Raw genomic sequence first — 24,032 nt, 5'->3', positions numbered from 1 at the left:
CTTAGGTGATGACATTACAGTTTAGGAGTAGTGATGCAAAGATGGAAGCCTTTTCACCAGGATTCCCGCTGTGATGTAGAGATTGTTTTAAAGGCCAATATATTCAAGTCAATAATGAGCAAATTACGGGCATCACAATTGATGAGGATGTTGCAAAGAATTTAAAGATTTTTGGGAAAGACACAGGAATGACCCTTTAGCAGGTTTGGGAAAAAATAAAAACATTTGTACTGACAGCTTGCTTTTGAAATGCACCAATTTTATCCTTTATAATCAAATTGTATTCCACACTCTCTAAAATCTATGAGAAAAAGGGATAAGAATAGTAATTTTTAACAAAAAGAATGGTGGCTTAAATTAGCTTTAACTAGCTTAAAGCATGCAGTCTTAAATTTTAACCTTGCTATGTGTATTAGGTTGATGTATAAAGAGACATCAAACAGCAACCTTCTTCAATTTAGTACGCTATAGATTCATTGAACTGCAGCTTCCTTTATTAGTTGCACTAGCCAAGAATGATGGAAATTGTAGTCTTGGAATGCCTTAGACTGGGGGAAGATGCCGTACCATGTACTGCTGTTGTGGAATTGAGATGCTAGCTTGAGCATAGATAGAATGCAAATAGCCTTGTTTATTGCTTTTTCATAGTTGTAATCAAAGAAACAGAAGACAGATGCTGGCATTTGTGTATATATGATCAATACATTTTTATATATATTCTCCCACCTAAAATTCTATGTATCTTCCTAAATTGCATGTTGAGTTGTAGAAGTTCCAGTTCATTTCACTGGAGACACCTATTCCATTATCCAACTAAATGAAGAAAGGAAGCTTTTGTTGATGTAACAATTCTGCACCTGGAGTAGAACTCTTAAGGACCAATAATAATCTCTGGAATCTTTCTTAGAATCCTTAATTCTACCCTTTTAGAATATTAAGCTTTACCCAATGTGTTATCTGCCACGTGTTTTCAACTACTTTTCATTATTAGTAAATTCCTATGCTGCCCATTCACTGGAATCCAGTTCATTAGACCACGTTAAGGTAAAATGTGGTTAGGAATGATGGGAGTTGTCATTCTAAACATCTGGAAATAACGATTCAATAAATCAGTGAATAAACTGAAAGAAAAAAACACTTTCTCACTGTTATCTCTGTCAAATTATCCATAAAAAGCATTGGATCTAGAGGTTTATTTTTACTATAACTGAGTCAAAATGAAATTTAAAGACACTCCAGTGATTTCTAAACCATCTATAGAAATGCTAAGATGAATTAGGCATGGTTAGTATTTGGATGGGACACCCGAGATTACAGTATTGTCTAGATTGAGAAACTGAAAAAGTGTTGTAGAAGGAAACAGTGGCAATGTTGCCTTGAAAATTATATAGATGTTCGAAAAATCAGCAAGATCGCTGGAAATCAAGAGACTTTACTGATCATTTTTCAGTTTAAACCAAGCATAATAAATAGAGTAATAGATGGGATTGTATGTATGTCACAGAAAGATATGTGTGTGTGTGTGTGTGTGTGTGTGTGTGTGTGTATATAATATATATATATATATATATGTATGTATGTATGTATGTATGTATGTATGTATGTATGTTGTATTTGTGCTGATAAATAAATAAAGGGAGACACTAGTATAGATCTATTTCAAGGTATTTAGCTCTCATCAGCTAGCCATACCCTTACTGGGAATCGAACCTGTGCTGTATTGCATCTTAGGCAGATGTGTTAACCATTAAGCCACAGAGCTCGATCCTTATATATATATTATTCTTTTCTTTGCAGGGAGGAATGAAATTTTAGCAAGCTTGTGTCCTCAGATTTTTGGATTATATCTTGTGAAACTGGCTGTAGCTATGGTGCGCGGGAGGGGTACAGAGAACAGATAATACCGGCACTCGGGTTAGAGGTTGGTATACAATGTTCTCTTCCTTCTTATTCCCACACCGTAATAGAACTCTTTTCTTTCTCTCTCTCCTTGTTAGACAGTGGGCTGAAAAATATTTTTAAACTTAAGACTAGTTTTCTTCATTGTGTACATTCTTGGGGAACTAAATAAGTTAAGGATTCTATTTTATGTTTTGACAAGGCATAGGAATAATAATGCATACCGGCAGAATCAAGATTTAAAAAATGGAATATACATATCTTTTACAATTTCTAGAACTAAAGTATGCTTTATTATAAAATGAATATATATACAAAATGCATATGTTGCCCTCCTTTTTTTGCCCTAACCAAATTTGCATCTCTTATTTAATATTGCACCTTAACTTTACCCAAAGCAAATTTTTGCATTTAAAATTAATAGCCATAAATATCATATTGTTGAAAAATTGTTATTGTTATGTCTCTGTGTATGTTTAATCTGAACAATATTTTAGACATAGTTAATGCCATAGTCTGAATTTCATTTATAATGAAATCCAAAATATCTTTAGATCTTGAAAAAATAAAACCCTTTGTGATATCTTAATATATAAGTTTCTCCCCTTAAATTGACAAAAGAATGATGACCTCATGATACACATCTTTAAAAAATGCAAGAGGTTAAAATGTCTGAAACAGAAGAAAGTGCTCAACAGGGATTCTTCTGTACATAATGCTAAAGATACATAATATAGTTTGAATTTTAAATATACTATTCCATAGGACAAGGTCCCACTTGTTTGAATACTTTTAGAGTATTTAGCTGTTAAAGGTAAAGCTATACATTTTTATTACTACTTTAAAATTAACGATATATTCAAATAATATTCAAACAGAGAAAATATTAATCAGTTTCAATCATTTGTAATCAAAGGAGCAGCTTTTTTATCTCAAACTAGAGTGTTTGTTTAAATTGGTTATGATAAACTTTCGGCCAGTTTTTATTTTATTTCATTCCTTTGATATTGAATGCCTGAATTACTGCTTACAAGAAGGTACATTATCTGCCTCTTGATTCTCAAAGGGTTTTGTTAATATGTCTATAAACATAAATTTAAATTTAAAAACTTATCTTTGAAATAATGGTATCATTTCTGTCAGGGGTGGGTTCCTCCCGGTTCGCACCGGTTCGCACGAACCGGTTCGTCGGTGAACCCGGAAGTAATTAACTTCCGGGAATACCGGTACCGGTCCTGGCCCGTTGCTGCAAAGCGCCTTTTGCCGGTGCGTCGCAGCTCACTTGCTCATTCCCCCGCCCATCCGCAGCTCGCCCACCCGCACTAAGCCCACCTGCCGCTCACTGATTGGCTGGAGTCCAGCCAATCAGTGAGCGGGCTGGAGGCGAAGCGAAGCTTTTTTCGCGCTTGACCTCCATTTGAAAATTCCCTTCGGCCCTCGCTTGCTGCTTCCCCCTCAGGTAAGCAACAAAGCCCAAGCAGCGGGACTCGGGAGGCTTCGGGGGGTGCGGGCGGCGGCCCAGCTTTCGTGAGGGAAGCGGCCGAAGCTGGGGGGGGGCGGTAGTGGCGGCGGCGGTAGCGGCTGAAGGGGGGGCGGCGGCCTAGCTTTTGCGAGGGAAGGCCTCCAGGCCTTCCCTTGCAAAAGCTGCGGGCTCGCGTGCACTACGCGGGCGGCGGTGGCGGCATTAGCAAGCCACTCCCATCCGGTCACATGGTGGCAAGCCACGCCCACAAAGGAGGCCACGCCCACCAAGTAGGTTCAAACAAATTTTGAAACCCACCCCTGATTTCTGTTTAGGTGTAGAATATGCAGAACGGCTTTTTGGAAATTAAGGTTCTTTTCTGAATAAGAGATGTTTTTGTCAACTCTTTTGTTTGTTTTTGTACCTGGCCATTTAGAAATGATTGTCAGCAAATGTTTTTGCAAAGTATCAAAAGGATGGACAATTCTGTCATTTTAATCACAGTTTTACATTTGCCTTTTCCCATATTACGATTAAATTAATTAAATTAAAAATGTACGTATTAGTGTTCAGTAAGATCATGTAGTTATCTGCATGAAGAAGAAAAGGTGATTCATCTAAATAAACTTCCATGGTTTCCCTATGAATTATAGACTACATGTGGGCTTATATTTCTGCATTTTATATTTCTTCAATACAATTCTCTCTAAAATTTGGTCTGTAGAAAACTTGGGCATCTTTACTCTACCTCCAGGTGAATCACATCTTTTATTGGTTGGAGACCCCGGTACTGGTAAATCTCAATTTCTGAAATATGCAGCAAAGATTACTCCACGATCTGTACTTACAGCAGGAATTGGATCTACTAGTGCAGGTAAATAACGCTGCGTGGGTATCAATTTTTAGAAAATGGGTAAGGGCCTCAGTGGCGCAGTGATTAGAATGAAGTAATGCAGGTTATTTCAGGTTACTGACTGCAATTTGGTAGATCGAATCTCACCAGGCTCAAGGTTGACTCAGCCTTCCATCCTTCCAAGGTCAGTAAAATGAGGACCCAAATTGTTGGGGACAATATACTCACTCAGTAAATCACTTGTAGAGGGCAATAAAGCACTGTGAAGCGATATATAAGTCTAAGTGCTATTGCTATTGCTAAAAGCCAAATTTCCCAAATTCTCCACTAATATGTAGCCTTTCACAGACTAGTACAGGCAATCTGCTTGTCTTACTGTTGACAATCACAGTTGTCCCTGATCACATTTCTTCCTGCTATGGTTCATGCCCCCACCGGTGCTTCATAACTTCCCTCTTTTTTACCATCACCCAGATGATGTTGCTAGATCTCCAAAACCCTTGCCTAGCTTCCTCCACATTCAGCAAGCCCAGATATTCCTGTGATCTAATATGTCATCTCTTGTTCCACGGTTGGCTGCAAATGCTATGATAGAGAAAGAAGCTGGTGCTGATGGCAGGCAAAAGTGCAGCTCTAGGCAGATTTTTTCCCCCATGCAGAAGAAAACTGTTCCTATTTCAGTGATTTATGTTTGGGGAGGCAGATGACAAAGGATGCTCCTTGAATTATATTTGAATTGTAATGTGTGACAGATGTGCCCAGTCCAATAATGCATCTTCAAGTTAGCTTGTAATTAAGGAGTGATTCTGTGCATAATCATTATAGCACTATTTGGTAGCTCAGGAAGAGAACTTTCATTTCTAAACAAGAGAGAGCAACTCATGTACTTTAGCCTCTTTTTTGTAGTGCCTTCAATTTTCCAGTTCACCAACCCTGAGTTAACAATGGCAGAGTTTTTCTCTGATAAATGTGTTCACACATCTTAATATATTTAAAAAACCCAAATACAAGAACAGTGGGAGAAACATATCAAAGTATCATCATCCTGCCTCTGCAGCCCTCACGGGCAGAATAATGGATAGATATATCCAAGGCAAAATTCTCCAAAGTAAAGAGGGGGGTTGGGTGGATTCAGGCAGCAGAGATTAGGAGACACTGGAAATGCACTGCTGCTCAGAAAGAATTAAGAGTATGTGCTGATCAGATTCATTATAAATCAATAGTTTTACTTAGGAGGTGGTAGCCTTCCCAATGGATTTTATAAGCATCATCAAATAATCTGTCAAAGTTTGGAAACTACATGCAGAGCTTCTTTTCCACTGACTGCTCCTAGGAATTCCCACTAAAAAACAGAGTTGAAGTTCACCCAAGTTGAAGATTTTGGTTTGGGGAAGAACAATCTAGGGATAATGGGGGTAAATGGTGGGATTTTTCTTTTGAAAGTTAGTCTCACTTGGTAATTTCTAATAGCTGACATGTGAACAGAAAACTGCTAAGCTCCATTGTTTTTTCCATTTTCCTTTAGAGGGATGGATATGGTCTTCATATAGTCAAACAACAAAGAATGAAGGTGAAGTGAAGTTCAATACAGAAATTGTTGGTTGCCTAGCAGACAAGGGTCTTTGTACCCAAACCATAATCTTAAAAGATATGGATAAATGCATCAAAAGTCAGGTGTGTAATTCTAAGACCCTTATGTTAAAATTCTCCCTTGGTGCCAAAAAGAAAGGAAAATCCTGGTACTTGAAGATGAGATGGAGCAGTGGTGGGTTGCAGGTGGTACGCCCCAGTATGGGCGTATCGGAGCCTGCCCAGAATACCGGGTACTGTTCTGGTATGGTGCTCCAGAGTGCCTGCCCGCCCTTGCTCCTTACCTGTCTTTAAAGTCTTCTGCGCATGCGCATGGCACATACAGCACCTGCGCGACACTCCACTGAGCAGCTGGAGCGTCCCGGAGGCGTTGCTGAACAGTAAGACACATGTGCGTGTTGCACGCGTTCATGTAGACAACACCAGGCCCATTCCAACTCTACCGGTTGGAACAAGATCCAGAACCCATCACTGAGATGGAGGCTCAGAAAGGGACATTATAATTTAGGATATGTTCCCAATGATAAACTCTTGAAATTGCCTGAATTTCTGAATGTTTTGGGAGTAGATTATGCAAAATCCTACGTCCTCTAACAGACCTCTTAGTAGATAGTTATTTAAAAGGATGGAGAGCTGACTAAACCTATGTGGCTATCTAGGAATGCAAGCTCCTAGTTCAGTAAGCACCAAAGTCCCCTGCAGAATAATAGCTTGTGCAACTGATGTTAACCTAGACTTCATTATCAGAGTTGATTATGTCAACTGACCAATTCTTGAGCTGATTATTAAATGATTAATTCTTGACAATCAGCTCAGAATTCCTTCCCTCTTCCTAAACATTTTTATTGAAACTAGGGGATGCTAACTTTTCTGATATTTCTGAGATATTTAACAGTGAAGAAATTAATATACGTACTGAAAATGCTGTTTCACATACTAACATTTTCACGTCTTTAAAATTCCTACTTAAATCATTAAGTCTTATTTCCACATTAAAACCAAAATTCATTTTCTTCCCATCTTACTTTGCACAGCCACCTTCATATATCAATTTTAATCTTAGTAGTTGCTCGCTGAATTCAAATAGTGGCGTGATAAGCTATATGGCACTTCCCTTTTCACATTGCTAAACTTTATAGCAGAGTAAGCTGCATGGAAAATCATGAGATGTATGGCAGACCCAGTGATACTGAATCCTGAGCTTCAGATACAACAATTCATATCAAATGTAGCCATTTTGAATCTTAACTTTCCTTTGGCCTTGTCGCCTCTTAGGTTTTCACCTGGAAAACATATGACATGCCTTGCAACCTTTGTTGGAATATTAAATAACAAAAAAAAGCTAAAAAGAACAGAAAGTTGAGTCCCAGACCAGAAATCTGGCCATCTCCAGACTCACGTCTGTTCTTGTGTAGAGATTCCACATAAGACAAAATTTCAGGCCATAGTAATTTTAGCACTTCTATCTTCAGGGAAGGGAACTTTTCAAGGAATAGGAGCGTTCTAAGATTAGCCAAGAGGGGCAGCTTGGTCTAGTGGTTAAGGCACCAGACTGAAAACTGGGAGTCCAGGCGTTCTAATCCAACATGACCTTGGCCCAGCCACTTTCAACTCTTGAGGACATAAGACAATGATAAGCCATTTCTGAAGCCTTACCAAAAAATCTCCAAGTCCAGGCAGTTACCAGGATTTAAAAAGCAGGTGTGTGCGCAAACACACATACATACACACAGCCAGACATGGACAATTTTGGTGTGCCCATATTACTAACCAATAGTTTCAACCAAATAATGTAATAATAATTTACCGATATAGATTCGTAACACAAATATACTCTTAAATATGAATGGCATCATCTAGAGGAGTCGCACTGATCATGTTCACATCTTTATTCTTTGCAAGTCCTACATTCTACCAACTATATGTAAATCTTTCATCCAAGAGCCAACAACAAAGCTTGACATTTAAATCTAATGCACTAAGTTTAGCTGCTTAGAATGAGAGAAGAGGCCAATAGTTACAAGTTAAAGAACAATGTCCTTGTGGATAATTGTACTGTACTTATAAAGATTTGGGACTTGTGTTTCTTAAATCACAAATTCCTGTAACAGTATTTGTCACCTCATCAGGGAAAAAAGTCTGGAGTACCTTGACCAGCCAATGCTATTAAAATCCTCTATTTTTGGTTTGAGATACTATACAATCCCAGTAGCAGCTGTGCCTTTTCCAACATTTCCTGGGAGCTTAAAGCTTGAGAGTCTTTGAAGTTTTAGTCATTGGTCACATTCTTTACTTTTACTTGCTGTGACCATCATAATCTGACAAGAGTGCAATGGTATCTCCCCACCCAAGGCCCCTTTGACAGCCTGCATATAACACTGTTGTCACTGATAAGAGTGATATTAAGTTGCATTAGACTGGTCTCATATGAATCTTAAAATTAATATCTGCAGTTTGCAGGTAGCTGTCACCTTTTGTTTGGGCCAGCTCTGCCCACTATGCAAAAATTCACATTCAAAGCTTCTAAAGCATAAAAAGACCATTGCATTCAAGCTAAGCTTATATAGGCTTCACTAAAGCCCACCTATAATTTACAACTAAAAACATGTAAACGTTATCATCCCTGCCTATGCCTAGTTTACATATCTTTATTGATATCTAACACTAGATTTAAAAAAAAACCTCAGGCAGCTACTTAAAAATAGTTTTATTTATACATCCACTCAAATACTTTTCCTTATAAACTTTCTACAGGGTGTGTGTTCTTTAAGCAATTTTCACATTTGTTTAATATGTAATTCCAAAGAAAAAGTTTCCGTGATGGTTGTGTTCTGTGTACTGTGTGTGTTTAGAGCTCAACATATAACATAGCGCAGAAGGTCACATGCAGTCCATATGAGATTCCAACATGACATTTAAAGAGTTTTCAGATGTTGGCCACCCTTTTGAGGCTGAAGGCAGGGCATCTGTAGAAAGAAGTGACTGGAGGTTTGGGTTACTGCTCTCAGCATCTGTCAGTTTTTCAGTGTTGTCCTCCCAATTAATATGGAATCTTGTGACTCTGGGATTAGATGCCAAAATATTCCTCTGGAGCTAGAAAACAGAGATGAATGTTTTAGAAGATGCAGACTTTCTTTTATATTAGATAATGTGCACAATAAACCAGGAAAGAGAAAGGTCAAGGTTGATAAAAATAATATAGCTGTTTAAACATCAAAAGGCAGACTATTCAAAACAGGCTTATGCTCTTCAACAAGACAGCAATCAATTGGTGCAAATGTGGGTAGCAGAGAAACAAACCTGTTTTGCTCTAAAAACAAAGCCAACTGTCGTGTCGTCCCTGCCCCACTTCCCCTTATGTTTTCACTGAAGGTTAAATTTGTGATTCATATCTACAAAAATAAACAGGTTAACATTTTTTCCCAGTAGGAATTCACACTCCCTGTATCAGTTCAATTAATGATGAAATAACTTTATGAACACAATGGGTAGTTAAGTGAGAATGTCACATAATCTCCATTTGGGGGCCTCTTGCAAGCTTCCCCATTTACACTGCTTGTAGGAAGCTTGCAAAGAAGGCCACTAACAACGATCATGAGACGTTGGGATCACAAGGCCTTGGAGTCCTTGCAATGACCAGAACTTGAAGGACTGGTCATAAGTACTATGTGTTTGATGCGACTGTAAGTTCAAACAATTGCTAAACTAGTGGTTGTTAAGGGAGGATTACCTGTAGATATTACATTGTATAATACCAAATAGTACATCCAATACACTCTTCTTTTCAATAAGGGTAACTTAAGAGTTAGGATATTTCTGTTCGGCAAAGTGAAATACTAAATTTACAGCAAAGTCTAGGCAAAAGGAGGAAATTTTTATGACCGGCCTGCAGTGAAGAATTTAAAAAATCCTCCCAAAATGAAGCCCCTTTAAGCCTACCCAGAAATGATACGGCCAGGCTTAGAACCTGCTCCATCATCATGCTTTCTGCTACAAATTGTTAATAAGCAGCATCTGTCACTAGGCTAAGGGCATGTTACTCTACAAAAGAACATATGGATAGTTACACGCATTCCTAGACTAACTCAAGTTGATTTATGTTCTAGGCCTTTACGTCTAGCTCACATTTAACTTTATCATAACTTTGAGACATTATTAAAATTGTTATGGTAATTTCGTGAGGCCTATACACTAAAGATGAAGTAATGAGATTTTTCTGAGATATATGCTCAAGTTTGTCATTTGTGAATAGAATTAAGATTTAAACTCCATTTGCCACAAATCCATCCTTGTTCGTTTAGGGTACAAGTTCATATAGCAAAAAACAACAATGCTTTCTTCCACACACAGAATAAATACAGTAGAGGCGACATAGGTCTACTTGCAGGAAACCCGAAGGGTGGTTTGGGTTTCCCCTAAAACAAATCTGGAAGAGTTTTAAAGAGCAGGTAGAAGAAGGCTAGTGCCTTTTGTTCCTCTCTCTTCATCTTCTAGCTGTGCAACAGCTTTGTTCCCTTTATGTTCTCTTTCAATTACTCTGCACCAATGCACCTTCCCTGTTATGGGCGCTTGTACTCTAAACCAACCAGGATGGATTTGTGGCAAATGGATTTAGACTCTTAATCTCAGCCCCTACCAGCATACCAGACCCTCACCCACCTTTGACAGATGTACACCACCAGCCTGCCTTTTCCCTGCTGGCCCTGGGTCCAAGCCCGGAGTGCTGATACTCACTGAATGAATGCTTTGAATGCTCAGTGCCCAGAACAGTTTGTAAGTTTCTAGTTTGGAGGAACACTTTTCTCAAGTAGTTCTTTTCTTTTTTTAATCACAATATAATGTAAGGGACAAAGGCCAAATTTTGGGGGAGGGCCTATCCTCACTGGTCTACCAACATTCCCTCAGCTCATCCTGGAGGAAGAAATGGCCCCAGAGGTACAAAATGCAACATTATCACTAATAAATGACTAAAAGCTGCTTAATTTTTCCCTATTAACTGTTGCTTACTTTTAAGCAATGTTGATTAACCAATTCTATTTTAGTTTATTGTAGTTTTAAAAAATGGACATTTGGATGGATTTACACAGTATATAATATCCTACCTTAGAAAAGTCTGGCTTTACTGGAGGGTTTTCCCTCAATTCTGTTTCAGTATATTCATTGTTTACATAATACCCAACTCTGATAAATTCTTGGCCTCTGTAAGTGCAGGTGATTAAGACAACAGTTACACCTACAGCATCTGCATCAGGAATAAGTCCTGGATTAGGAGCATCTGCCTATAGTAAAAAAATAAAAGAGAACAGGATTAATCAAGTTACATAACTTAGATTTCAAATGCTATCATTATTTCATTTCCTGGGATCAGACCAGTTAATTTTTAGAAGACTTAAGTGTATTACTAGCCTTTTACCTTAGAATTTTTGAATACCACCACCAAGTCACTATACATGTCATTAACCAGACCATTTAATTAAGAAGTTACCTACCTTAATCCCTTATCTCAAAAGGCAACTTCTAAAGATTAGATGAACTCCAACTAAACTTCATATTCATACACACACACACATACACATATTTGAAGTGATACATCTCAAAATGTTTTCCAGACTTCAGACATACAACGAAAGTATATTATAAACAGGTTCCATAACAACTATGGTTTACAGTGTTAGTTTTAAAATTATAAAGTTTAACGTCTAGCTAATATAAACTGACGAATGCCATGTAAATTTTAAAACATCATTCCCTCTTCACTTCACACAAAGTATTTATCTGGAATGAACCTGATCACTTTATGTTGAAGTTTAGAAATATCCCTGACTTCCAATTTCCTCCCACTCAAAAAGAGATAAATACTATATAACATGCATTTTTACATGGAAACTCATTCTCATTCACCTCTTTATAAAAGTACATTTAAAAGAAGTTTCCTTTTGCTTACAAAATATAATTTCTTCAAGAGCAAATACACTGCATTTCAAATTGCCTCCAATTTCTGCTAATTGATAGAAATGTACATTCACAGAGTTTTAGACAAAATCATACAAGAAAAAATCTATTTTTATTGGCAACGCGCAGTAAAGCAACATGAAGGATGGTGATAGAAGCATTTTGGGATTCATTTTTTTTAAATATATCAGTTATGTGTATTTAACTGATTTTGCAATGTGTTTTTTTTAGTTATACATTAGGAAGATAGCAAGTAATACAATTTGTTCAACAAACAAGTTAAACCAAATCACTACAAGATAAAATTAGATGCTCATAGTACTTTAACTAACTGTACTCCCCATTTTTGGTTCTAGATAACCAGTTAATAACCAATGATAACTAATAATATTGAGAAACTACCGGTAAAAAATAAGAGCCAATCAAAAATTTTGTCAAAAGTGGAATCAACTAACTCAGGGACTTAATGCATTAAATAATTATTGTATTTAGTATTTCTGAAAGTTGATTTCCAGTAATAGGAAGCTGCAGAACTTAGAAATATACCAAGAAGCCTTCATTATCTATTCTAGCAGCAAACTAGTTCCTATTAAGAGCAGCCCCTTTTAATAGTATCTTAATGAGTAAAATTTTGTCCTGTCTGGCACTAGCCATGGTGCTGGACAATTGTAGAAAACTTAAGCGGCCCAGATTCGTTTGTGATCCACTGATATCGTAGCTGCTTTTGCAACTATCTCTTCTCCTGCCTCTCATGTTCAATAAACAAAGTGGTTCACTTAAAGTCAGAGCAAGGAAAAACAAGTGGGAGGCTTAGCTTTACCCACCATAGTTGTGGGGAAAAATGTTTTTAACAGAATAACCCATTTTGAGAGATTTACCATTCTTCTACTTCTAGAGATCAAATAAGAGGGTTATCTTAACAGAATAGAAATATTTAACAGATAAGAGTTGGATGGAACCTTGGAGGTCTTCTAGGCCAACCTCCTACTCAATCAGGATATTCTATACTATTTCAGACAAATGATTATTCAAACTGTTCTTAAAAACCTCCAGTATTGCTGCCCTCATAACTTCTGGGGACAAGTTGTTCCACTGATTGTTTTAACTATCAGGAAATTTCCTCCCCAGATTGATTCTACTCCACTTATGGACTCTTCTGTTCCTTAGCAATTACTTTTCCTTTGGTCACTTATTGTTCACAGGCATATATATGATTTAAATTAGATGTCAGGTAAAGATGGTTATCTAGCATTGGCGGAAACTGTTTTAAATAAATGGCAGCTCTAAATTTCAGTTCCATTTAACCAATGAATTGGTGACATTTGATCATGAAAAATTATTTCTATTATATTTTTACCATGATATATGTGTAAACTCAGTAAATGTAAGAAATATTCCTGCCTCCTATTTACCCCCAAATAATTTAGAGGAGCAAACTGTTGTGCGGCATTTTAAGAACTGACTTACCTGAAATACAAACATGTGTCTTCCTGCAGGAACAGGGCCTACTAAAACTGAATCTAAAACTTGATCGTATTCCTCACTTTCTGCTGAGCCCACATAAATGATTTTCCATTCCAAATCTACATTTGGAGAAAAGACTTTAAATGAAACATTCAACATTTAGGTTTTATTAAAAGCCCCCTTCTCCCACAACAGTAGTACAAAACCCCTTCCAAACCACCCATCTCTTTGAACTCTACACTTGAAAAACAAAAATAAGAAATCCTATCTTTAAACTTAACTTCGATCAAATCAAACCTTTACAACCTAATGCTGACATCAGTGGCACTTGCTGAAAATTGTTGGGTGGGGTGGGTAATTGAACTTTCAATTTCAATTTCAAATTACAGCACCAATTCTCCAATACATCGCCTCCGTCCAAAGGGGAAGAGAAGACAAGGGTCTCTTTGCCCGCCAATTAAGTCCCAGTTTGCAAGGGTTGAATTGTCTGGGTAGTTTTATTTCGCCACCGAGGGGAGCGGAAAACTGCCTAACTCCCGACCTGAAAAAGGACCGTAACCGAAGCGCTCTTCCGAAAGAGGAGCTTAACGGAGGCAAAGCAGCGCCACGGTTACTCCTGCCAGTACTTTCCACGCTTTGCAACCGCGAGTCCCTGGAGAGAACAGCAAACCGCGCTCGGGGGGCATCCAAGCCCACCCAAGCTAGGCCAACGCTGGCGGGAGCCTTGCCCTGCCTCGGTGCCCCTTTCCCGGCTCGGCGGGTCCTGCTTGGGCGGGCACTTTAAAAGCCCCCCCTCTCGCGTAAGCGGCAACATGGCTGCTCCCAGCACCCGAGCAACTTCCCTGCAACTTGCGGCTTCCCTTTTTCCTCCCGGGCGCTCGTCCTGGTCCCGAGCCGCGCGGCCTGCAGTGCGGGAAAACCTAGCGCCTCCGGCTCGCTTCCTCCAGGCAGCCCGCCCGGCGGAACGCTTCCCCCACTCCCGAGGAAAGACGCTCCCGCAGCCGAGGCCTTTTGCAAAGTTTTAAGCCTGGGAGCCCGAAAAAAAGGGGTGGGTGGCTCGGCGGGGACTCACCTTCGGAGAGGTCCTCTATGCACTCGAAGGTGATTTCGAATTGGAAGGGGTTGTAGAAAGGCGAAGGGTTGTCCAGCACCACGACGTTGTTCACCTGAACCTTTGCCATGTTGGGCGGGGAAGGGGAGAGGAAGCGCGGGGAAAAAGGACCCGCGAACAATAGTCGGAGCGCGTCCCTCCTGCCGCCTGGGAAAGTGCAAGGGAGCTCGCCTTGCGCGGGAGGACGGATGCTGGCCAGGGATGGAGGGATGGAGTTAGGAAACTTCGCCGCTGGCCCTCCCTTCTGCTCCCGCCGCCTTTGGTGGAGGCATCGGGCGGGCGCTCGCTTCTATTCTCTTCCTTTTTTTCCCTCCACCCCGAGAGCGCTCCGCGCTGTTTTGCAGCTTTTGCTACTCCACCAAACTCCAGCCCATTCTCCTCGGTTAACTGGCAGCGCGGCCCGGATTGGCTACGGGCGGAGCCGTGACCCTCCTCCCGCTGCCGAGGTTTCCCTGAGAGAGCAAGAAGGGCTCCGTGACTGGAGCGGGATGCCGAAGCTTCGCTGGCGCTCCACCTGCCGGGCTCGGCGCCGGCTTTCGCCAAAGAAGCGCCCGCGGGACTTCGCTGGAGGGAAGGGGGCGTGAGCTGCAGGCCCGGCCGGGAATGCCTGTCGCCTCAAGACCGAGAACATTACCTTAGCTGGAACTTATGGTATATGTGGGCAACAAGGAGAACAGCAGGGACTTAAAACGGGGAAAGTTAAAAGTGAACATGGGTATTGCAATAGATCCCTGAATTTGTAATGAGAAGATGTGGCTTAGAGACCTAACAATGAGGAAGGAAAAAAAGTTGGGCTGTGAATGACTGTCACCGCAGGGGGGGGGGGGTTGTATGTTTAAAATTGTATTTGTATGTTTTTACTCTTTAAAAAATGTATAACTAATAAAGATTACTTTAAAAAAAAAAAAAAAAGACCGAGAACTCTTCCCTCCTGTCCGCTGCCTCTTTATTTTGCGTGAAAAGTGGCTCGGTTTTAATTTGAGAGATTTGGTTAGTAGTTAGTAAAGCGGTGTTTTTTCCATCTTAGTGCAGAGGACCTGATAGTGATGGGTTGCAATAAAGAGAATATAAGGTAGTCCTCAACTTACAACAATTCACTTAGTGACCGTTCAAAGTTTTTTTTAAAAAAAAAGTGACTTATGACCATTGCGACATTCCCTGTGGTCACATGATTTACAATACAATACAATATAATAGCAGGGTTGGAAGGGACCTTGGATGTCTTCTAGTCCACCCTCCTGCCTAGGCAGGAAACCCTATACAGTTTCAGACAAATGGCTATCCCACATCTTCTTAAAGACTTCCAGTGTTGGGGCATTCACAACTTCTGGAGGCAAGCTGTTCCACTGATTAATTGTTCTAACTGTCAGGAAATTTCTCCACTGTTCTAAGTTGCTTCTCTCGATTAGTTTCCACCCATTGTTTCTTGTCCTGCCCTCAGGTGCTTTGGAGAATAGTTTGACTCCCTCTTCTTTGTGGCAACCCCTGAGATATTGGAACACTGCTATCATGTCTCCCTTAGTCCTTTTCATTAAACTAGACATAGCCAGTTCCTGCAATTGTTCTTCATATGTTTTAGTCTCCAGTCCCCTAATCATCTTTGTTGCTCTTCTCTGCACTCTTTCTAGAGTCTCCACATCTTTTCTACATCGTGGCGACCAAAACTGAATGCCGTATTCCAAGTGTGGCCTTACTGGGGCATTATAAAGTAGTCTTAACACTTCACGTGATTTTGATTCTATCCCTCTGTTAATGTAGCCTAGAACTGTGTTGGCTTTTTTGGCAGCTACTGCACACTGCTGACTCATATTTAAATGGTTGTCCACTAGGACTCCAAGATTCCTTTCGGTTACTACTATTGAGCAAGATACCACCTATACTGTACTGTGCATTTCATTTTTCTTGCCTAAATGTAGAACCTTACTCTTTTCACCATTGAATTTCATTTTATTAGATAGTGCCCAATGTTCAAGTTTGTCAAGATCCTTCTATATCTTAAGCCTATCTTCTGGAGTGTTGGCTATTCCTGCCATCTTGGTGTCATTTGCAAATTTGATGAGTTCCCCATTTATTCCCTCATCCAAATCATTGATGAAGATGTTGAAGAGTACTGGGCCAAAAACAGAGCCTTGGGGTACTCCACTGCATACTTCCCTCCATGTAGATGCAGTTCCATTGAGAACTACATGTTAAGTGCGCTTGGTCAGCCAATACGAATCCATCTGGTGGTTGAAGCTGTCTAACCCACATTCTTCTACTTTATCTAGTAGTAGATTATGGTCTACCTTATCAAATGCCTTACTGAAGTCCAAGTAAACTATATCAACATCATTCCTCTGGTTCACTAATTTTGTCACTTTGTCAAAGAATGCAATAAGATTAGTCTGGCATGATGTGTTTTTGACAAACCCATGTTGGCTTTTGGCTATTACTTTGTTTACTTCTAGTTTTTCGCTGATTCGTTGCTTGATCATTTTTTCCAGAATCTTCCCTGGTATTGATGTCAGGCTGATAGGTCTGTAATTTCCTTTTTTGAAGATGGGAACTACATCAGCTCTTTTCCAGTCCTCTGGCAGTTCCCCGGTGCTCCAGGATCTCTGAAAGATATAGTTCAGTGGTTCTGAGATCTCATCTGCCAGTTCCTTCAGAACCCTGGGGTGTAATCCATCCGATCCTGGTGATTTGAACTTGTCTAAGATAGACAGGTGCTCAGTTACCATTTTCTTCCCTATTTCAACTTGTGTTCCTAATCTGACTTTTGTGGTGCTGTTTTTGATAGGTTGGACTGTTTTATCCCTTGTGTAAAGACAGATACAAAAATGAATTAAATAGTTCTGCTTTCTCCCTGTTGCTTGTCACCTTCTTGCCACTTTCTCCCAGCAATGGACCATTTGAATGCATGGCAACTGACTTATATTTATGACTGTTGCAGTGTCTTGGGGTCATGTGATCACCTTTTGCAACCTTCTGACAAGCAAAGTCAATAGGGAAACTAGATTCACTTAACACCCATCTTACTAATTTAACAACTGGTGTGATTCACTTAACATATGTGCAAAAGTTGTAAAATGCAGCAAAATTCACTTAACAAATCTCTCACTTAACAGTATAAATTTTGGGCTCAATTGCAGTCGTAAGATGAGGACTACCTATACATGGATGTGTGTCTGTGTGTGCGTGTTTGGGATTAGACTTCAGCCTCTGATAAATGCGTTGCATTTTTTAAAGGCTTCAATTCTTCTTTAATTCTGCTTCTGGATCAATGGACGTGTGTGTATGTGTGTGTGTGTGAGTGGGAGAGAGAGAGAGGGAGAGAGATTGAATTGCATCAGGACTGGTTCATACATTTCTGGAGAAAATCTTCATGCTGTGGCTTGTCGCTTTACATTTTTTGGTAGTATTGTTCCATTGTTAGGAATGAATCTTGGTCATACTAGTGTGGCTGAGTTTGAGTTTCCTTTTGCCTCAAAGTAAATCTATAAATAAGGGACGCAATGACTCAGTGGCTAAGATGCTGAGTTTATCAATCAGAAAGATGGGCAGTTTGGCGGTTAAAATCCCTAGTGCCTCGTAACGGAGTGAGCTCCTGTTACTTGTCCGAGCTTCTGCCTACCTAGCAGTTCAAAATCACATAAAAATGCAAATAGAAAAATAGGGACCACTTTGGTGGGAAGGTAATAGTGTTCTGTGCACCTTCGGCGCTTAGTCATGCCGGCCACATGACCATGGAGACGTCTTTAGACAGCGCTGGCTCTTCAGCTTTGAAACAGAGATGAGCACTGCCCCCTAGAGTCGGGAACTACTAGCACATATGTGCGAGGGGAACCTTTACCTTATATCTATAAGTGTATATTTAAGCATAAGTAAAGTTGCAGCAGATTGTCAGTGTTTTAGCCTTTTCCAGCTTGCGTACACACCAGCTACAATATATGGACTTCAACTCCCAAAATTCTCAGCAAATAGCCATGCTGGCTTTCAGATTCTAGAAGATGAAGTCTGGAGATCTGGAGAATGCTGAAGTGGGGAATAGTATTCTTCAGTACAGTACAGTATTGGAAATAAAATACAATTTTACGTCTGCAGCAAAACAAATACAACAGCACTAAAATTGTATTTTTAAATTAGCAGACTGAAAAACAAATTGCCAGAGCAGTGTGAATATGAAATATATTTTTTCTGGTCTAGTTAAAATCAATTGTTAATCCCCTTTAAGAATGAAAGTGTCTTATTTTCTATGTGATGAACTGTAAAAGTGATGATAGTTTGCATGTGATGAAGTATCAGTGATATATTTTTAAAAAGGAGTAGGGCCTTCTAATACCAGTAGGGTGGCTTCATGTTTGAAATGGTAAATGTACAAATTAAATACTGTAATTTTGCTTTAATTTGTCTCTTGTTTCAAGCAAATTCTGTACATTTTTTTAAAAAAATGCATATGTGATTAGCATTGTTATAGTCTTTTTAGTTATAATCTGGTTAAAATGCAGAATTTTCATGAGGACAGAGTGAGATAGTTCCTTGGTTAACAATGCAAATGCCAACAGTGTCAAATTTGCGTTCACCTAGAATTAGTAAAGCTTTTATGTTCCTATAGTTTAAGTATGGAAACTCACAGTGAGATGACATTCAGAGCAAGAATACTCTGCTTTCAAAGGTGCTTTTTCAGAGGTAACTGGACTTTCTTATTTTTCTTTGAAGACATTTTACTTCTCATCCAAGAAGCTTCTTTTTTTAAAATAATTTAATTATAGTTTTTTCTTTAACATCCATAAGTGCTTAGTGAACAGTGCATTGTCAGGGTCAATATACTCAAGGCGCAATACTAATAATACTGATACTATTTAGATATACATATTCATAATCTTTCAACTTCCAGCATTTGTGTATACATTGTAATAGTAATACATTCTATTATATATCAGTATACATAATACTATTCAACTTCCGGGGGGCGTGGCCTGTTGCCGAGGAGGGCTCCACCGAGCTCCTCAGAGATCTGGTCTGTATATCTAAATAAGATCATAGATAGCACCCCTTTTTGGCTAAGAAAGGGGCAGGGAGGATAGCTCCGTAGGCTAGGGTCTATTCGTAAGCCACAGCCTTTTTTCTTTTTTGGCTGTGGAAAGAGATTAGATCCAGCCGAAGCGGAGCGTTTATCTCCAGCCATTTCTTCTCAGCTGCCTTTTTTTTTTTGGCAGCCCCAGACAGGCTAGCCCCCCCCAGGACAAAACAAAGTTTTTTCAAGCTAGAATTGATACGGGCGGGTCCCACCCCTGTGAGATTTATGCTTTTATTACTATCGTAAATACCAGCACCATTCGTCTTAGAGACTTCTTTGTCTAAATAGACCTCAAAATGGCGATTTCTCTCCGTGGATGATTGATGTACTTAGCCGGTTTTATCTTCCTGCAGACTGCTCCTTAACAAAATAAACTCTTCTTCTTTTGAAATAGAGGGGAGCGAAGCTCTGCTTACTTGTTTATTATTATGGCACCCAAGTCAAAGAAGCGTCTTGCTACAAATGTGTCTAAAGAATTTAAAGAATCTTTATTGGAAACACAGCCTTTGTCTCCTATGCCCTCTGCTGGAGAACTTTTAACACAGGAATATCTCTTTAAAATGCTTAATGCTTTTAAGAAAGAAATTAGGGAATTTGTATTGGAATTATATGATGATTTAAAATCTAAAGTTAATCAAATGAAGGCGAATATGTTTGCAGCCGTGTCTGCCCTGACAGATTACTCTGCTGAAATGGAGAACAAATTGGAAAGTCTGGAGAAGGCTAATTCTAATTTGACTACCAATATTCAAATTTTACAACAAGAAATTAGAGATAACGAAAAACAGCTTATGATGATAAATTTTAATAGGAAGGCATCTGCGATAAGAGTCAGAGGATTCCGTGAAAAGGAGCAAGAGAATTTGAAACAGACCTTTGCTGAAGCCTTCAGCCATGCGCTGGGAAGCCCGGGACTTAACTTTGACTGGCAAATTCGGAAAATCTATCGCCAGAACTCATTGATAGCGGCACAGCGACAGCTCCCGAGGGACATAATTATACATTTCTCTACAAAAGAATCTAGAAATGCGATTGTGCAAAAGCTTCATAATAACAGTTTCCGAGTTGACGGCCAGGACCTGATTGTTTTCAAAGATATTCCTTTTCAGATGCTGAAAGCAAGAAGGGATTACGCCTTTTTAACTAAGGAGCTTAGGAGTCAACAGATTCGATACAGATGGGAGGCCCCTGCCGGTATCACGGTTACATTTGAGAATCAAAGATTTCGTCTTAACTCTGTTTCGGAGGCTCAAGATTTCTATTGTAGGATTCTGAAGGCGGGACTTCCTGACTCGCTTGGAAGAGAGGAGAGACAAGCGGAAGGAGAAGGCAAACGGCAGGCCATGTGGCTGCAAGATGGAGGGGGTAGCCCCTCCTCCCTCGGAGAAGCAGAAAAACGGAGATCGAGAATCTAGACATTTCAAAATGCTTGCTAAAGTTGAGGACTGAATGGGGGTTTGAGACCTCTCTCCGGTAGAAAAAGCGGACTAATTTTTATCAGAAGGGAAAGCTGGGTGAAACTACTTTGAGCTAGATTTTAAATTAACGTTAGCATAAATTTGATAGTGGTAAACATCAGACAAGCAAGGGATGAGGGTAAAATTCACGTTGTTTAAAGCTTATTAATGACTTTTGCTGAAAGTATTATTTGAATATGTGGAATGATCCATGCTATTTAACTTTTATTTGAAGGGAAAGTTGGTTGAAATCGCTCTGAATTACATTTTAAACAAATGCTAGTACAAATTTGATAGTGGTAAGGGATGAGGGTAAAATGCATGTGGAATGAACTACGTTATTTGTGGTAAACATCAGACAAGCAAGGGATGAGGGTAAAATTTACGTTGTTTAAAGTTTATTAGAACAGAAAGCCGGTTGGGATTATCTTAAGATAAGTGTAAAAAGAATGCGGAATGATTTATGTTGCTTAAACTTTGTTAGAAGGGATTACTTTAAAATAGAAGGTTAACTGACTCTTGCTGAAAGTATTATTTGAATATGTGGAATGATCCATGCTACTTAACTTTCATTTGAAGGGAAAGTTGGTTGAAATCCCTCTGAGTTATATTTTAAACAAATGCTAGTATAAATTTGATAGTGGTAAATATCAGACAAGTGAGGGATGAGGGTAAAATGCATGTGGAATGAACTACGTTATTTAAATCCTATTAGAAGAGGAAGTCAGTTGGAATTATCTTAAGATAGAAATTGATTCCTGTGTAAAGTAATATTTGATCTACGCTGTTTAATTTTACTAAGAAGGGGATTTTGAATTACTGTTTGAAAAGGGGGTAAAGAAAGATCACTTACGCTGTTTAAATTTTACCAGAAGGGAAAGTTTGATTACTTGTCTGTAAAGTTATATTTGAATATATGGCATGAACCACGCTGCTTACATTTTATTGGAAGGGATCATGAGGTTTAGGAAGAGGAACGGGAGAATCTACAGAAGGTTGGGGTAAATAGCAAAGAAGTAAGAGACGAGAATAAAATATAGATAGAATGATTTATACTATTTAAGTATAGATAAAGATAGGGGGCTGAGATCAACACAAAGAGTGGTTTCTTTTCTTTTCTTTTTTTTCTTTTTTCTCGTTTCTTTTTTCTTTTGTCTTTTTTTTTTTTTTCGTTTGTGTGTTTTTTTTTTTGTTTTGATATATTACTTTTATTTTTTAATCCATATGTATACAAGATATTTTAGACAGAAGGTAGTGCCAGGTGTGGGCCCTGGGAAGTCGGGAGGATTAGGGATGGGGATTTGTGGGGGGTGGGGTGGGGGGGTGTTAACATAGTCTTAATAAGAACAAGAATGTATTTATATACGGTGGTTTTTGTTTTTTTTTCTTTTCCTTTTTTCCCTTTTTTTATTTCTTTTTTTCCTTGGTTCATTTTACTTTTATCAGATCAAACAACACTCGAATAAAGGCATACACCAAGGAGGGAGGTAGAGGGAAAGAAGATGGAGGAGTAAGGAAGGAGTAAGGGGAATGTAAGGAGGGTGTCCGGGGAGTAAGGGGAGAAGGAAGGTTTGAGGGGAAAGGGAAGTAGGAGGGGAGTGTTAGAGGGAGAAAGGAAAGTTGGAGGGGGTAGATGGGGTGTATGGAGGATGGAAGGGTTAGGTGGGGTTGTGAATGATGAGTTGTGTTTCCTTTTTATTTGTTCGTTTTATTCCCTTTTTCTTTTTTTTTTCTTTTTTTATAGTAAATACCCTGTATATAAATGATTGCAAATGGAATGTGAAAATTGAATAAAATATACTTAAAAGTATACATAATACTATTTACCCAATTTCTATTTTCTACCTTTTTTTCTAACTCTTAAAAAAATAGCCACCATGTTAAGAAGCATTCTATATCTATCCATCATCACTTGCCCTTTTTAAAATTTCAACTCAATAAGAGTCAATTTGGTAAAAAAGTCAATTTGGTAAATCTTTCATGTTTCTCCCTTGTATCTCTTTACATCACGCTTATTTAATCTCAAGTATTTCTTCTGCCTCAATACCTATCTCTTGCTGTTGGAATTCTAGAACACCCATCTGTAGTTTTTTCATCACTTTTGAGAGATCTTTCTCTTTATTCTCTTCTATATTTTGAACTCTTAAAGCGTAATCTGTCTGTTCCGTTTTAAGAATTATTACTATCTCTTCCATATCTTTATCTGCTTGTCTCATTTTTTTATTTATCTCCTCTATTCTTTCCTCAGCTCCTTCTTCTTTCTCCTCTATTTTCTGAATTTTTTGTTCATCTTTTGTTGTCATTTGCTGGGGGTTTTCTAGTCTCACATCTGTCTCCTGCATCAGTTCCATCATCTCCCTATGATTCCTTGTCATATCTTCCTGTTATATTCCTTGCAAACAGCTGGTCATTTACATTCTTTTAGAAAGTCATTAAGGCTACCTGGAGGTTTATCTGTGTCATCAGGGTCACCTGAATAGTGCAAATGCATGTGGAGCCTTCTTGGAACTGTTAAAAGGAGAGTTGTAGACCAGAGACAGATGATGTCATATCCCCCCTCCCTCTGTTGAGAGAGGGCTGTTCAATTTTGACATAGATGGCCTCTTTTGAACAGCCCTTTCTCAACACAAGGGAAGGGATACTCAGCTGAGCCTGATGACACAGATAAACCTCCAGATGGCCTAAATGACTCTCTAAAATGCAAATGACTAGCTGTCTGCAAGGAGTATAATTCCTTCCATTCCCCACCATCCAGCCAGAGCTGAAGAAGCTTTTTGGATGAGAAGCAAAATGTCTTAACACACGCACACACGCACACACATGAAAGTCCAGTTGCCCCTTGAAAAAGGTTGTCCTTTGGCACAACTCTCACCTAGATGACAGAACCTCCATAGGCAATCTGCTTTCAAGTGCATTTTTAAAACAGCTGCTTGTAGTCCTACCAGGCTTTTACAGGGAAGATTGTGTTCTCAAGGTTTGACTGTAACTGCTGTGAAAGACTCTGGAGAATGGAATTTGGAGGCTGGTGCACTGGTCCTGGCCGATGGAGGCCTCTGCTGCATAGATGAGTTTAACAGCATCAAGGAACATGACAGAACAAGCATCCATGAGGCCATGGAGCAGCAAACCATCAGTGTTGCCAAGGCTGGGTAAGTGTGTTTAAAATGTTAATATTGCAGTTGTAC

General features: G+C 39.2%; 2 protein-coding genes across 2 annotated transcripts in view; one reads left to right on the top strand and one right to left on the bottom strand.

The window, feature by feature from the left end:
- The window catches only part of MCM9 (minichromosome maintenance 9 homologous recombination repair factor), a 43,255-nt gene that overhangs the window by 6,937 nt on the left and 12,286 nt on the right, over window positions 1-24,032 (top strand). The window contains 8 exon segments of the mRNA XM_032215079.1: window positions 6-20; window positions 23-94; window positions 97-150; window positions 153-203; window positions 1,798-1,873; window positions 1,875-1,921; window positions 4,116-4,235; window positions 23,822-23,996. Of these exon segments, the coding sequence (XP_032070970.1) occupies window positions 6-20; window positions 23-94; window positions 97-150; window positions 153-203; window positions 1,798-1,873; window positions 1,875-1,921; window positions 4,116-4,235; window positions 23,822-23,996 (610 nt within the window).
- On the bottom strand, window positions 8,497-14,746 carry ASF1A (anti-silencing function 1A histone chaperone). The gene is made up of 4 exons (XM_032215081.1): window positions 14,293-14,746; window positions 13,224-13,339; window positions 10,907-11,083; window positions 8,497-8,897 (listed from the first exon to the last, which is right to left on the bottom strand). Exons 1-4 carry the CDS (start codon window positions 14,399-14,401, stop codon window positions 8,685-8,687), a joined length of 615 nt encoding a protein of 204 aa, XP_032070972.1. The 5' UTR covers window positions 14,402-14,746; the 3' UTR covers window positions 8,497-8,684.

This window comes from Thamnophis elegans, chromosome 4 (genome assembly GCF_009769535.1).
Source record: "Thamnophis elegans isolate rThaEle1 chromosome 4, rThaEle1.pri, whole genome shotgun sequence".
In the NCBI taxonomy this organism is placed as follows: Eukaryota; Metazoa; Chordata; class Lepidosauria; order Squamata; family Colubridae; genus Thamnophis; species Thamnophis elegans.
This window is presented reverse-complemented; position numbering and strand designations above follow the sequence as displayed.

Coding starts and splice junctions, on each gene's coding strand:
- ASF1A (XM_032215081.1), bottom strand. CDS start 14,401: ATGGCAAAGGTTCAGGTGAACAACGTCGTGGTGCTGGACAACCCTTCG. Junction 11,084..13,223: donor GACACATGTTTGTATTTCAG/GTAAGTCAGTTC, acceptor TTTTTACTATAG/GCAGATGCTCCTAATCCAGG. Junction 8,898..10,906: donor TAAAGCCAGACTTTTCTAAG/GTAGGATATTAT, acceptor TCTGTTTTCTAG/CTCCAGAGGAATATTTTGGC.